Source organism: Trachymyrmex cornetzi, unplaced genomic scaffold, assembly GCF_001594075.2.
Source record: "Trachymyrmex cornetzi isolate Tcor2-1 unplaced genomic scaffold, Tcor1.1 scaffold719, whole genome shotgun sequence".
In the NCBI taxonomy this organism is placed as follows: Eukaryota; Metazoa; Arthropoda; class Insecta; order Hymenoptera; family Formicidae; genus Trachymyrmex; species Trachymyrmex cornetzi.
Window position 1 is genome coordinate 819559 of NW_017300047.1, and position 15630 is coordinate 835188.

Genomic DNA, 15630 nt, shown 5'->3' on the forward strand with positions numbered 1-15630 from the left:
TTTGAAAAGACTACAATATGATATATATGCAAGTACATATATAGTATATATTAGTAATTCAAGATTGAATTATTTAAAGCAATGAAGATCCAGCTTCGTAATAGGTATTTTAAATTTCTAGTATTGATTGTATTCCTATAAATATATTAGGTTGATCAGAAAGTTCGTGCCGTTTTTTTTAGCTCAAAATTATACACAGAATATATTTGTTGTTATTATTATACTATTTAATAGAGCAAAGTTTTAGCTTTAAAAATTGATTTTTTAAATTGAGGTACAATAATTTTTAATGAAGTTATGTGCAATCAAAGTCAAAATGCTTCTTTTATTTAATTCGCGATAACTCAGTAACAAAAAATCTTAGGAATATATTTTTAAAAAACGATTTCATAGGGAAAACTAAGCTTTCACTTGGATGGAAAGCCGAAAATTTCGCAAATTTTTGGGGGCAAATGATAGACCTAAAATTAGAAGAAAATTTTCCATCTTTTTCAGCTCGTAGTTTTCTGTATGTAAAAATTACTAAACACATAAAAACTCAAAAACATAGTAATCTTTCGAAAGTAGAGATTTCAAGTTTCAAAATCGTTTTTTTAAATTTAAATTTCGTTTATTTTTAACGAAGATATTGTAAATATAATTTTGTGCTAAAAAAACGACACGAATTTTTTGACTAACCTAATATTTAGAAAAAATTTGACAAAAAATCTGAATTTGTTCGATTATTTAATGTAATTTCTGAAAAATTTCGAGAAAATTTTAAAAAAAGTTTTTACCAAGGGGTTTCTTAATATCTTTTTCTACTTCTAAGAACTAGCTCTTTTTCTAGGAATCCAAGAAGAATGAAAAGTCAAAATAATGTCAATTTGTCGTCACATCGACCGATTATTGATCAAATTTATGTTATTTTTTGCCATTTAGTCAATATGACATTATTTTGACTTTGTTGTTCTCCTTAGGAATTGACTTTTTCTAAGAATTAGAAAAAGATAAAAAGTCTTAAAGTTAATCAAGATTAAAGTTAATCTATATTGATAGAAGTAGACATATTAAAATTAATCTTAAATCTTATACATACGTACATACATATATTGATAGAAATGAACAATAGAGAAAAATAATTTTAATAAAAATGCTGCCAATATTCAGGAAATTGCGATTTTATCGCATTGTACGTTCAAATACAATAATGAATTGCGACTTCGACCGCCTCTAGCCTCTGGCTTTGGTCATTTGCATGCTATATACGCATTCTTCGCTCGCTAGACACGCTCTTGTTACTGACAAACTGTTTCGTGCTGTTTTTCTTATTGAATTTATAAAGAGAAAACTGTTGGCTTATTTTTTTATAAATTGTACACATAACAGGGAAGTTAATTAAAAGTATGCTTATTCTTACTATTCCTCCATGCCGCATATATGTATAAAAGTTCTTATGTAAGTATTATACAGGGTGTCCCGTAATTATTAACGCAACGCTTATGGGCTGGTAGAGTGGACTAAACTAAATCAAAAAGTCCTTTATCATTGTACAATTTTCGCAATAATTAACGGTCGGTGCAGGTGGATACGATCTCATTCGGCAATCTTTAAAAATTAATATCTCACTAACTATTGCAAAAATTGCAAAATGGTACAGGATTTTTCGTTGTCAGTTTAATCCACTCCTGGCTGCCCACAAACGTTGTATCAATAATTACGACACGGTATAAAATTATTCTATAGTTCCTCGTATTAAAATTTAAAGAATTAAAATTTCGAGAACAAGAGTGACAGAACGAACAATCGATGTTATGTCGATATAGAAAATGTAACGGTCTAAATTTTTTATTATAAATATAATAATCAATTAAATCACAATTGGTGAGAAATGGAATCAATTTAAACAATAATATTAATATAATTGAATAAAATACATAAAATTATAATTAAAATTAATCGAAGGAAGATATTGGTGGAATAAAAATCATATAAAGGAACTGATATTGTGCTCGTAAAAAAATATAATTTGCGTAATCGGATATAAAGGATGCAACACATCATGTGCCTTTGATATAGCATGAGCATAAGGAAAATTGGATTATCAACTTTACAGTTTATTCTTGGACGGTATCTGTTTGATATTTTTGCACAATATATTAACAATTGTTATTTTGTCAACTTGATAAAGAATACACAAAATATTAATATATCGTGATAATATTAGGACATTCTGGAGTCCTGCCCAGGTCAAAGTCGATTGCAACAAAAAAAAATATATATATATATATATATTTATTTATATACTCTTTTATGTATAATAATTTGTGCGGAGGATAGATCAGTATTAATAATTTTCTTCCTTTAGTTCTTATGAAACGTGTATGTACAACGTGCTTGCATTGATCTCTCATCCTCTCTCTTTATCGAGGTATAAAATTACAATCCTTGTATTATACATAGATTGATTAACTTGCGAGTGCGTTCCGTCTTCGGAATTTGTATGTGTTTAAATTATCTAATATTTACAGAATTATTTAAAAAAAGTCATTATTTTGAAATTATATTACAAGATGAAAAAATCTAAAAATGTAACAAATTAATTTTTCTCATAAGTCTTGGAAATTGCATTTTTGAACGAATTATTACAATACAAGGATATTATATTGCAATTATAGTTTGCGGAAGAAGAATTACGCCTACTGACTCTGCAAAAAATGTGTGCATTAAAAGGAATTAACCGACGTTCGATTTACATTAATCATCTGATTAAGAGTTGAATTTCATTGTTATTAGCAATTCCACTAAGCAAAAAACATTTCAGTAACGTTTTGAAACGTTGCTGCAACGTTACTGAAATATTTTGGAATGTTTCTTGTTTACTGGGATTAGCTTAAATATCTTTCAATCCTTTTTCAACAAGAGATCAGTAATTATTTAATTATTTCATTTATAATCAAAAATTAGAAAAATATTTAATATTGTAAACTGCAGATAGGATAAGGTAGGGTTTGTCGTCCACAGGATTATTCCTACCAGCGATAATATAATGTTTTAAAATAGCGCATATTTAACATTTGAAGGTTATATGTTTGCGTTTTTAAGAAGCAGTAGTATTTGAGTCGGTTTGAGTAACGTAAGCACGCGTCACAGCAAAGGGAAATTTTTCGCTACCATGATTGAAGTTTTTGTGATAATTGAAGGTATAAAATATATTGTCATTTTCATGGTCAATTTCAAAAGAAACCTTTATATTATTTAAGCTATAATTTTTTATATACGAATGAATTATTTTCTTACACTATTCGTTTTTTTGAAGATGCTCCTTAATGAACGGAATAACTCCACTGATTTCGATACACGTAAATTTTGCATTAGTTTAGATGTTTGTTTTTCTCCGTTACATGTTATTTATATTTACAAAGTTATATTATGTTGAATAATAAATTATAGTTACGTTTGAAATGTAATTCGGTATGTGAGACACTTTTTTAAAAATCTTCATATCACTTTAAAGTTGAAATTGACAAAATAATCCCGCCCTATCCTATATAATAAAATATACAGAGATTATTTTAATTTCGATTGTTTTTTGCCATTATTATTAACGAGAGTTATACTATGAAACGCAAAATAGTCTAACTGTTAACGAATAGTAGAAAGAATAAAAGACAGAGAGAGCTAAAAAAGATACACAAAATTATTGAAATAGTTTACTCTGATTTCGAAGCTTAGGAAGTTATCTTATAAAATGAATTGTCGTCGATTTCTTTTAATTCAGCAATCTTTTGCAGGAAGATACGACTTCATATAATCTAGTAAAATGTACAATGATGTTGGCTGGGCGAATATTTCAAAAGTATAATGTTCGCCGCGCAAGAGAAGTTTCTTTCTGTCGTAAAATCGATGTGCTCTGTAATAATATTCACAAAAATAACATTAATAACGCTCATACATGAAACATCTGTCTCCTCGAGCCTGCACGCCTTTATTCACCGTAACAAGGAAAAGGCCATTTTCTTAACATAAAAAAACTATATAACGCCACGTCTTACAAAAATACTTCGCACAAGAATACAGCTTTTTGAACGGACGTACGTGCATCATTAACGCTCAACTACTGTAGTGTAATTAGAAGGATCATTTTCAACTCCGGGAATATTATCCATTGAGAACTTTCATTAGTCATTGGCTGTTATAGGCTGGGTTCGGGGAGACGTTATTAGCACTATTTGTGTCATTCTATCTTTATTATCCGTTAAACGTGAAACAAGGATAGTATGACACAAATAGCGTTGATAGCGCGCTCCCCGAACGCAGCCATAGAGATATTATTGGACCTCACTCCCCCTCTTTCTCTTCCCCCCCCTCTCTCACCCTCTCTCATTGCTTTATTTTATAATACATAAAAGAAAGAACATAGCGGGAATTGAATTAAATTAAATATCAAGATATTGGTCAATATCTTTGAGCTTTGTATCTCTATTTTTCTCAAAATCAAATTTGATCCTGCTATATTGTAGTTGAGAATAAATTTCACGTGTACGATAAGTGCTCAAACATGCTTAATTTACTAAGGATCGAAATTTTATAAGTTTTATTTTGTCTCCAAATGTTTTATGTGGATACGAATTTTTTAATAAAATACCCAGACCGCACACACTATTTATAAAATATTTACAAAATATTTATAAATATTTATAAGATTTATTTTAAATATTTTGTAAATATTTTTGTGGTCTTGGATTGCACAGATTATAAACATTTATTATAAATATTATGAAATATTTATTGTAAATGTTATAGTAAATGCTATGAAAATACTTAATGAGATATTATAATTCAAGTAAAAAATACTTATTAGAAATATTTATTTATATTTACCATAAGTATTACATGAAATATTTAGTCTATATTTTAATAATATTTCAAATAAAATTTTATATAAAATATGTATGTAATATTTATGCAACATTTAAAAAATTGAATATTAATAAATATTTATCATAAATATTCTGTGCTGTCTGGGTAATAATACATATTTCTTCTGCAGTGTAATTTTATCTTATTATTATAATACAAATTGTAAAGATTGTAAAATGTTTAAAAAATGTACAGAGATATGGCAAGTGTTTAAAAGGATTATTTATGGATTGAGTGTACCAATTCGAGCACTACGCACACATGCACGCATACACACACATATACATACACATCCTAGCTATTGGAAGTGTCCTGCCGTTATCGTTACACTTCAAATAGCAACCTTGAGAAAAAATGTGTTGCGTCTTTTATGGTACATGGATAACATGAACATTATACTTTGTTGGCAATTATATTTACAAGACTTAAAAATCACACACCTAGTAAAAAATGACACGATTGTGCCTATTGCAATTCGCTTTCGTCCTATTCACCCTTGTGAAATCGATACCATCGATTTATCTCGCGACCGTTGTCATCTGGCGGCCATACTATACTCATCGAAATTTCAAGATCCTAAAGCCAGTTCACAATTCCTGGCTGGAAGGATCTAGAGATTTATTATGAGAATCTGTGATCAGAAATTCTCATAAGTCTGAGAAGGCAAAAAAATAAGAACCTAAACATGTCGAAGTTCTTAGATGCAAGAATATGCAAAGTTGACTTATTACTACTAAATAAAAATATTCTTTTGTCAAAAATATTCAGGGGCGACATCCAAAATTTTCTTCCATTCAATGTTAAAAAAAAAGAAAAAGAATATAAAATAAAAAGATTTCCAAATCTAAATATCTAATTAAGAAATTTATCTGCAGAATTTATCGTTGAGAGGTTTTATTAACCCGTTTATCCAAAAAAGACTCTTATGTCCTCTATAACAATTATAATCCTGATATATTCTTCTTTTCAAAAATCCAAAGATCTCGATAATCTCATATCCGCGGATATCACTGGATAAGACAAAACCTTGAATTAATCGCCACATATACTAAAAACATCTCGGTGAATAGCTTAATAAATAACGTACACGAGCAATTGCGTAGTGATCCGCACTGTGTTTACGTAAAACTGGTAAATTAATTTATGTTTGTGTCCTTTCATATATTCTTTGCAGACTCGTGAAACATCTCCACCCTGCATTTCAAGTTCGAGGCACAATAGATCTGAAGGAATTCCTAGATAGAAATTATAATCCTAGCACTCGGACTTGTCCTCTTCAACCAGTTGTTGAGTATCCTTCCCCGAATCGATAGGCGTCGGGTCTAGTTCTCTTCTCTTCAAATGCAACTGCGGGGGCTCTTTGTGCTGTATACTGGAAGGCTTCATTTCCGCCGGTACTTCAAACAAACTACCGGTGCCGGTGCCATTCGTGGCACCGCTCTCCATATTCACCGCATCGTACATTGGGTTACTGAAGTCTCGGTTTTTATTAGTAACGTCGTTCAAATTGTATTCCACATCAAGAGGTTCCTTTAAACATGACATATGATAATAAGTAGGACAGCCATAGACACAGTAATAGAAAAATTTACATATATAATTTATTGCACTGGTACATGATTTATCTAATTGTAAGATGATACGTTAAAATCGACGTGAGTGAATAACTTACCATTCTTTCATGAGCTTCTGCACCAAATTCTACATTACTACCTTGGCGGAAGGAAACACTCTGAGCTCCTGTAAGACTACCAAGGCCACCAGGTTTGCCACTATAAACAGTAATTAAGTTCAGTAAAGGAGGTTTATTTTGTAGTATTGTAAAATTTTGTAATTATCTTGCTTACAATGGTCGCTTCTTGAGAACCATGAAGATCGCGGCAGCAGCAAACAACACCAGCAGGCATATGACTATGGGAATAACTATAGCAGCGGTAGATCCGCCTGCTCGAGCGGCAATCGCCGCCATTTCACAGAATTCGCCATGAAATTCTTCGCGACAGTTACACGCTAGCTTATCATCCAGTTCTTGACATCGTCCGCCGTTTTGACAGCGACATATCCTGGGCGCCGGCAGAGGCCTCTCATTTGTGGCGTCGCAATGCCTCTCGTTATCGTTGCCCCTCATCAAAAGTTGGAAAGGGCCAACGTTGTCTGAACAGAGACAGCGGTGGCCACCAGGAATTGTTACACATAGATGAGTGCACTGATCGTTATGACATGGATCTCTCAGACTGGTGTTGTATCTCTGCTGATGATAGACTCTGACTCCTCCAGGTCTAGGGAGATTCTTGACAATGATGTGCGGAACTCCTCTGCCAAATTTATCCTGTCGGATAAGTTCACCTGTTTGTTTAGTAGTCCAATAAAGGTTGTTTTCGAAAACATCTAGTGCTATTGGATTCTTGAGTAATCTGCCTTTCAAAACGATTCTTCTGTTGGTACCAGCCAAACTGATCGCTTCGATGGTGTCTAATTTGCTATCGGACCAGTAAAGTGTATGCTCCATGGCATAGTCAATGGTGAGCGATGAAGGACTAGCAATCCGTTCTGTCACGAGTGATTTGCGTCTAGCTCCGTCCATCCAGGCTATCTCAATTTTTGGTTGATTACCCGAATCGGCCCACACAACTTCCCCTCGCTCGGGATCTACGACCACTGCTGTTGGTTGTTCGAGATTCGTTGTAATTAAGCTACGTCGATATCTGCCATCCGATTTAGCTACCATAATTTGGCCACGAGGAGTAGTCCCCGATTGATCGATTTCGCTCCAGTACAAATTACCGGAGATCCAATCCACTGCTAAACTTGTTGGCCTGGAGTCAGCTATAAAAATTAATATTATTAGTGAAATATACCGCGTAAAGATTATTTTATAAATAAATAAAAAATATTTATGTGATTGTAAGAAACGTTTAAAGACTATTCCACATCAATTCAAGAATTTAGAGATTTGAAATTTCAATGACTTAAAACTTAATATCGACAAAGTTAAAAAATCTAAATCTCGGATAAAAATTAAAGGATTAAAATCATTAAAAAATTAAGAACATTTTTTCAATAAAAAAACAATTAAATAGTATGTACTTTTCGTATTAAGGTCCTGCGCGTGTCCAATCTTCGCTTCGCCTTCTTTGGCGTTCACCATGTAGGACCGTTTAATAGTGTTGTCATACGAATCAATCCAGAAAACATATTCTGTCCTGGGATCAAAATCAATGGCTTGCACTCTCTTCTCACTGTCTATCACGTCCATCTCTTCCCTAGTGCGCAGATCGTACGCTCGTAGTTCGGGCCCGTTGGCAAACAGCACGACAACATTATCACCTTCAGCGCGGCATACACCACTGTGTCTATCCGACAATTGGAAACCATGCCGGCAAGAGCAGGTATATGTGCCATTCAAGTTTGTGCAGATGTGAGAACATTGATGGTTACCGGTTTGGCACTCGTCGACGTCCACACAGTGTTTCCGATTATCCTGCGAGATTATGTAACCGGGATAGCAGGCACAGATATAGCCGCCGTCACTGAGGTTGTGGCATACGTGTGCGCAACCGCCGCGATCATTGTCCGAACAGTGATGACTGTGATCTGAAAACACAATATAGGTATCTGATAATTTCCGACTATAGAACGGGTGGAGCGAAGAACATGAGAACAGGATTGGGATGTAATTTTTACTCCTTTTTCGACAATAATTACTTTTTTCTATATGTAACGGTAAGGTCGTTACATTTTTATAGTAATGGTAACGAATTCAGCCATTACTTTTATCGTTACAATGATCTCTTATTATTAGCTTTATAACTATTCAATAGATCATATTATTTTCAATTAACTAGAAAAATTTTATAACAGAAATTTAAATATGAAAAAATATTTTATATTTCATTTCTTAGGCTGTATTCCAATAATTACTGCCAATAATGAAAATTTGTAGTATGTAACGTGAATTATAAATTTTTTATTTTAGTGAATATTGGAATGCCCTCTTAATAACAACGTTAATGATTAAAAATAATATTTAATAAAAATTTTTAATAAAATCTGCATTTGTAAATTACAGTTTAATTTCCTAAATATAAATATATATTAAAAAATAATAATATTAATATAAAGAATTATATCGAAGATTTTTTTGTTAAATATAAGTCTAATATAAAGAAAACGTTGTTATATAGAGACTGCTTAGAATTATAAGTTTTAATATTGATTTTACAATTAATATTGATTACTAACTAATGTAATTTTTAAATCCAACATCTTACTTTAACATTATAAAAAAGTAACTAATCCTTACTGTCTATTGTAAGTAACAGTAACGCGTTACTTTTTGAAATTAGTAACGAGTAACGCGATAACGAGTTACATTTTACAAAAAGTAACGGTAACAGTTACGTGTTATTTTTGTGAAATAACATTCCCAATCCTGGATGAGAATAAAACTTACGACATCCCAACTCGTCCGATAGATCCCCGCAATCGTCCGCGAGATCGCAGAGTTTCTGATGGTCGATACATTTCTTGTTCGCGCAGGTATATTCCGTGATCGGATCACACGGACGAGTTTGTTTCACACACATTGTCATGTTGTTCTCGTCGGAACCATCGCCGCAGTTGTCGATCCCGTCGCATAGCTGATATCTGGCAATACACTTATGGTTGGCACATTGGAACCGTCTGTGTGTATCACACTGGAAGTTTGCTACGTAAAGACACAACAATATTATGTTACTCTCATTGTAAAACAACCAAGCGATATCACCCAAAAACATTCTCATGATATCTCTGGTGAAAAATTTGCTCAGAATTTTTCATATAATTTTTCAGAATTTTTGTATAATTTCTGTATAATTTTATAACTTTCTCACATTTTTATACGAATTTTGGAACACTTTTCAAAATAATAAATATTCAGAAAGTCTACATCTTTTCTCATATTTTTTCATATATGTTAATGAAATATCCTTAGATCTCTAAGATTTTTTTGTTCTAAGTATAATTTCTGATGCAATGTAGTATAAAATCTAAAAAAGTTAAAAATATTTTTTTTGAAAATTATGGGATGAGAAATCTCAGAATATTTCAGAAGTCACATATATGAAAAATTTTAAGAGAAAATGTGAACTTTTCGAATATTTCTGAGTATTTCTGAAAAATGTTCTGATTCCTATAAAAGTAATGAAAAAAATCTTCACTAAAGATCACATGATATTTTTGAGAATTTATCATATTCGACTGAAATTTATAAAGATTTCTTAAAAATACCTTAAATTTTTACAATTTTTATGAGTTTTCTTCAAAGAGAAATTATAGAACGAGAAATCTTAGAATATTTCAGAATTTACATAGGTATATGTAGGTATAAAGGATTATAGAATAGGGTGACCATATGTCACGTTTTTAACTGAATTGTCCAGTTTTTTCGAATTGATATGTAAACAAAGAATCTAGAAAAATGCGATGTTTGAATTCTTTATCTCTGATTGGTTGTGTTTTGGAACTATTGATTTAGACCGTTTAGAGAGCCTCTTATAGCGTATTTGATTTACTGACTCGACCCGACTCCGAGTCAACGGTCTGTTCTTTTTAGCTGCAGTTCTTGCACAGTTTAGCTCTTCTTTTGCAGCTAAACAGGACAGATCATTGACTCGGAGTTAGGTCGAGTCAGTAAATCGAATACGATAATTAGAAAGAGCATTTCACAATTTGCTTTTAAAAAATTTTAGGCTTCTTAGGCAAATGTCAGACAAATACGATGCCAAAATGCCCCTCAAACAATATAAAGTAGAGAAAGATCTAGAAATCTATTACAACCGTCGTGCTCTCATCACAACATTTAGCACGTATTATTGATTATGACATTACTTAAATATATATCTTTTACTATTTGTTTATTTGTCTAATATATAGTCTATTATAATAATAATTTATATTAATATATATTATTTATTATATCGCAATAAATGAAAATATTTGGCGTTGTAGAAAATCCCCTTATAAAATCGTTTGACTCTTCCTGATTCCCATATCAAAAATCGATTAATCGATAAGCAGTTTTACAATTCTCACTTCACTCGTATCCCGTTTTTTTTTTTTCGAAAATCTGGTCACCTTAGGATCCACGCACAAAGATGATTGGAACTGTTTCCGATTGAATCGTAATCGTAAGTCGTTGTCGTAGGGCAACGCACAATGATTTTACGTATGTCGTTTACGTAAAATCATTGTGCGTTGACCTACAACAACGACTTACGATTACGATTCAATCAGAAACAGTTCCGACCATCTTTGTGCGCGGATCCTTATTCTAGAAAAGATGTGCACTTTCACAGTATTTCTGAAAAGTGTTCCAATTCGTTTCAAAAAGAGAAATTTTTTAAAGATTAAAAAAATATACAAAAATTTTGAAAAATTATAAAATTTATATAAAAGTTCTGAAAAAGTTGCATGAAAAATATTGTCACCAGGGTGCGATAATAAACTTACTACACATGGTAGCATTTTCATCGGAATTGTCACCGCAGTCGTCGGTGCCATCGCAGATGTCATTCAACGAGACGCAAAGATTGTTGTTACATTGGAATCGCGATTGCGGGCAATATCTTCCTCCGGGATATCTCGGTGTGCAGTTGATCTCATCGCTCATATCGCGACAGTCTCGCGCTCCGTCACAACGAAGATATGATGCGATGCAATGACCGCTGGCACATCGGAAACTATCATGCTGCGCAAATTTACATTAAAATTGTTATATATCTTAATAATCCCTGATATACAAAATTTTAATTAAATATAGTTAACAAAATGAGAAAAATGTACTTTTTCATACAAAAATGTAAAACTCTGAAACAAAAACGTTTAAAGGAAAAATATGTTTCAATATCTTAAAGTTGACATTTCAAACTACAAAAAAGAAATAGTTAAAGTGTCGGCTGTCCAAAAAATTTAGTTATTTAGTAACCTAAAAATGGTTTTTTAATATGATGGCTATAAATTGAAGATATATTGCATTTATATTTTAAGCAATATATTTTATTATTGCTATTGTATTAAAAAAATTTATAATTTATTAAGAAATTGTTTTTTATAACTTTACAGACAACAATAATACCTATACCTATAATATTACAGACAACATTTAACATAAGGATGCCAAAAACCAATGTTGTTCTAGCATTAATTTCTTTTTTTAATAATTCGCGAATTATTTCCGCAATACAAACGAGAATTAGTTGAAAATAAAAAAAAAATAAAAATTTTGTAATTATAAAAAATGTACACTCTGTACACACAATGGGTCATTTGTGACCCAGAGGTGAACTTCGGAGTTATTATAGTCAAAAGATACGCATGAATTGAGGCCGGCAAAGCACAAAACTTGTTCTTTAGATGTTAAAGTTTTTTTAGGAATAGAAAAGAGACAGATATTTGACCAGGTGCTCTTAGTATTTCAAAGAAAAGAAATGCGCAGGACACGAATGACTCAAAGGAGTCAAAGGTGTGTATTAAAGGTTAATTATAAAAAAAATAACCTTATTATTTTAAAGTAATTTTATAATTTAGTCTAAATGCATATTCTAACGATGCATTTAAATTAAATTAGGATTAAGGGGTCTAACCACCCTAAAACTTTGAAAAAATCGAAAATATTTTTTGCATTTTTAAAAGTTTGAATCTTTAAGAATATTTTAAGCCAAGACTTAAGATAAGGCAAAGCCATTTTATTATATAAAAAGATCGTTTCGAATCTTTTACGTTTTTTTATGAAACCGTGTTTTTCAAGACGAGTGTAAACTTTTCTTCGAAACTAACAATCCGATTAACTTCAATTTTGGGAGGGATATTCTTAAGAAGATTATTGATCTCAATCTATCTATTTACGTACTTTGCACACCCATTGATGACATTGCTCCTCGTCGCTATTGTCACCACAATCGTCTTCGTTGTCGCATCTCCATCTGGACGCAATGCACTTGCCATTTTTGCATTTGAACTCGGACTCGGAACATTGGCGGTACTTATCTTTGCACATCGCGTCTGTCTCATCGCTACCATCCCCGCAATCGTCAGCGAAGTCGCACAGCCACTGTTTCGGTACGCACCGGTTATTGGCGCACTTGAAGTCCATTGTGGGATCGCATTTCGGACAGTTTTCCGGACGCTCGTCAGAACCATCGCGGCAATCGTCTTTGCCATCGCAGAATAGCCATTTCGGAATGCATCGGTAATTTGCATGTCCTGGGCACCGTTGCCACCCGGTCGTGCAGTTTCTTTGCCGACACATGTATGCCGGCTCATCGCTATCATCGCCGCAATCATTGTCAGAGTCACACATCCACAGCTTGGGAATGCATTTGCCGTTCTTGCAACTGAACTCAGTGCTCGGATCACAGACACGGTTGTCTAAATAGTAATATAAATTACACAAATTGAAGTAAATAAAAGCAGAAATATTTATCTAAATTCGTGTTTTACATAAAATGCAAAACTATAGAGAAATTATAATATATAGAGGAAAACCCCCTATTATGAGATAGGCGCCTAATACGAGATAGCGATATTTCCACCAAACTAATAAACGCTATTTATTGGTTCCACCATGAATTTATTGCTCTTGGATTGAAAACTGTGTTTAGTAGAAAATTCATTATTAGATCATGCCTGTAGTCATCGTAAAAAAAGATTTTAGAACTTGGATATCTTCAAGTTTCATTAAGATGAGCCTTTAAAAATTGTTTATTATTTAATAAATAAATATTTGGCAATAAATTCTTCATGTAGTGATAGAGTAAGATCGTACTAATAGAAAAATACGGAACTACTTATTCTTAATTTTGTATATTAATCATTACTGCTGAGGATGGCTCAAATTGGAGTCGAAACGGTTTGTGAATTGATTGTAATCTAATATGTTAAAGTAATTACACAAATATAACTACGCTCTGTTTACCGCTGTTTGCCGCAACTCCTAACGGTTCTCTTTTTACTAATGTTTGCATTTCTTAAGACAAATCCATTTTTGTTATAATATTATTATTTCAATTTTATTGATTTTATCATTAATTACTTTTCAACTGAGATGTAACATGATGATACTTACGGCAAATGGAAGGATCTTCATCGCTACCATCTTTACAATCGGCATCCCCATCGCATTTCCAAGAATCGTGAACGCAACGGCCATTGGATTTACACTTAAACTCGAGTTCCCCGCATTCTAGAGCGCATTTAGCTTCGTCACTTTTGTCACCGCAGTCGTCAATTCCATCACAAATTGTTACGCTCGGCGTACAATTTTTGTTTGCGCATTGGAAGAAACTTGGCCGACAAATCCTTTGTGGGCAACTGAACGATGATTCGTCAGTACCGTCCTTGCAATCCTTTTCTCCGTCGCATCTACGGGTACAATATATTTTCATTGGAATTCTTCTGTTGTTTGACAACTTAATTTAAACATATCTTACCTCCAATACCAAGGAATGCACTTCTCGTCGGGTGGTCCACAACGATGCTGACCAGCGGTACAATTCGCTATGCATGTCTTGTCGTCCTTGTCCAGAATGAATTGATTCGGACACTTACATTTATAGGAGGTGACTCCAGGCTGACCATATCCTTCGAGCAAGTACGAGCTAGCGGGCGGTGCAATTAAACAAAGATGCGAGCAACCGCCGTTGTTATTCGCACAGGGATTGTTATAGGGTAATTGTCGAAGAGGATGATAGGCGTGAATGTCGTAGGGTCTATGGGTGGTATTGCGTATCACCTGTAGGTGCGCACCAGAGAACTTCTCCGCCCTACTAATCGCTTTTAGATTCCAATCAGTCCAATAAATGAAATCGTCAAACACAGTGATGGCGAACACATGTGGCACAGAAGCGCCCTTCAGAACGATCCGCCGATTGTGACCCTCGAGATCGGCGAAGGCGATGTAATCTAGATGGGCGTCTGCCCAGAAGATGCGATCGGTGAAATAATCGATTGTCAGGGCGTTTGGCCAGGCGATGTCGTCCTCCCATGTCAGAATTCGAGTGAAGTTGCTACCATCCATGCCCATCTTACCGATGTACGCCTGAAATTTAGTAATTTATGATTACGTCTTCGTAACTTTGTAATAATTTTGCCTACAATATAATTATCTATGAGGAAACTAGAATACTTAGTGTAAAATACTAAAATCCACCTGAAGATGCCAGGACGTAAAGTATAAGTATCCAGCACCGGGATGAACGGCAATCGCACGTGGGTCTGCTATTCCGCTTTGCAAAGTCTTTCTGTTTGTGCCATCAAGTTCAGCAACGTCCAAATGCTTTGCATGACGATCCAACCAATACAATTTCCGACCAACCCAATCGATAGCAATACCCTCGAGACCTAGACTGTCGTGACGGATAATTGGTTCCCTCTCACCGCCATTCACTGGTGCTCTATAAATAAAGAAAAAACATTTAAATGAAACAAGCTTTTTAGCAAAAAAGATATCCATCTTATCCTTAGTGAATATCTTTCTCTTTAGAATTCTTCACAATTCTATATAATTTTTTTACAATTCTATATACTTTTCAGAATATTTATATAAATTTTCGATTTTTTTTTAGAGTGTTTATATAATTTTATAACCTTCTATATATATATAAGAAAAATTTTAAGATTTTTATACGAATTGAAATATTTTTGTAGAAATGCTGAGAAAGTTTACATTTTTTCTGAAAATTTTTATGT

At 33.0% G+C, this 15630-nt stretch overlaps 1 protein-coding gene across 1 annotated transcript in view; it reads right to left on the reverse strand.

Moving 5' to 3' along the window:
- Positions 1-5763: 5763 nt before the first annotated feature.
- The window catches only part of mgl (low-density lipoprotein receptor-related protein megalin), a 61405-nt gene continuing 51538 nt past the window's right edge, over positions 5764-15630 (reverse strand). Inside the window, exons 20-29 of the mRNA XM_018517692.1 lie at positions 15092-15335; positions 14373-14980; positions 14009-14304; positions 12794-13311; positions 11395-11632; positions 9356-9610; positions 7990-8496; positions 6750-7728; positions 6575-6674; positions 5764-6432 (exon numbers count right to left, since the gene is read on the reverse strand). Coding sequence (XP_018373194.1) covers positions 6157-6432; positions 6575-6674; positions 6750-7728; positions 7990-8496; positions 9356-9610; positions 11395-11632; positions 12794-13311; positions 14009-14304; positions 14373-14980; positions 15092-15335 — 4021 coding nt within the window. The 3' untranslated portion in view covers positions 5764-6156. The remainder of the gene's footprint in view (positions 6433-6574; positions 6675-6749; positions 7729-7989; positions 8497-9355; positions 9611-11394; positions 11633-12793; positions 13312-14008; positions 14305-14372; positions 14981-15091; positions 15336-15630) is intronic.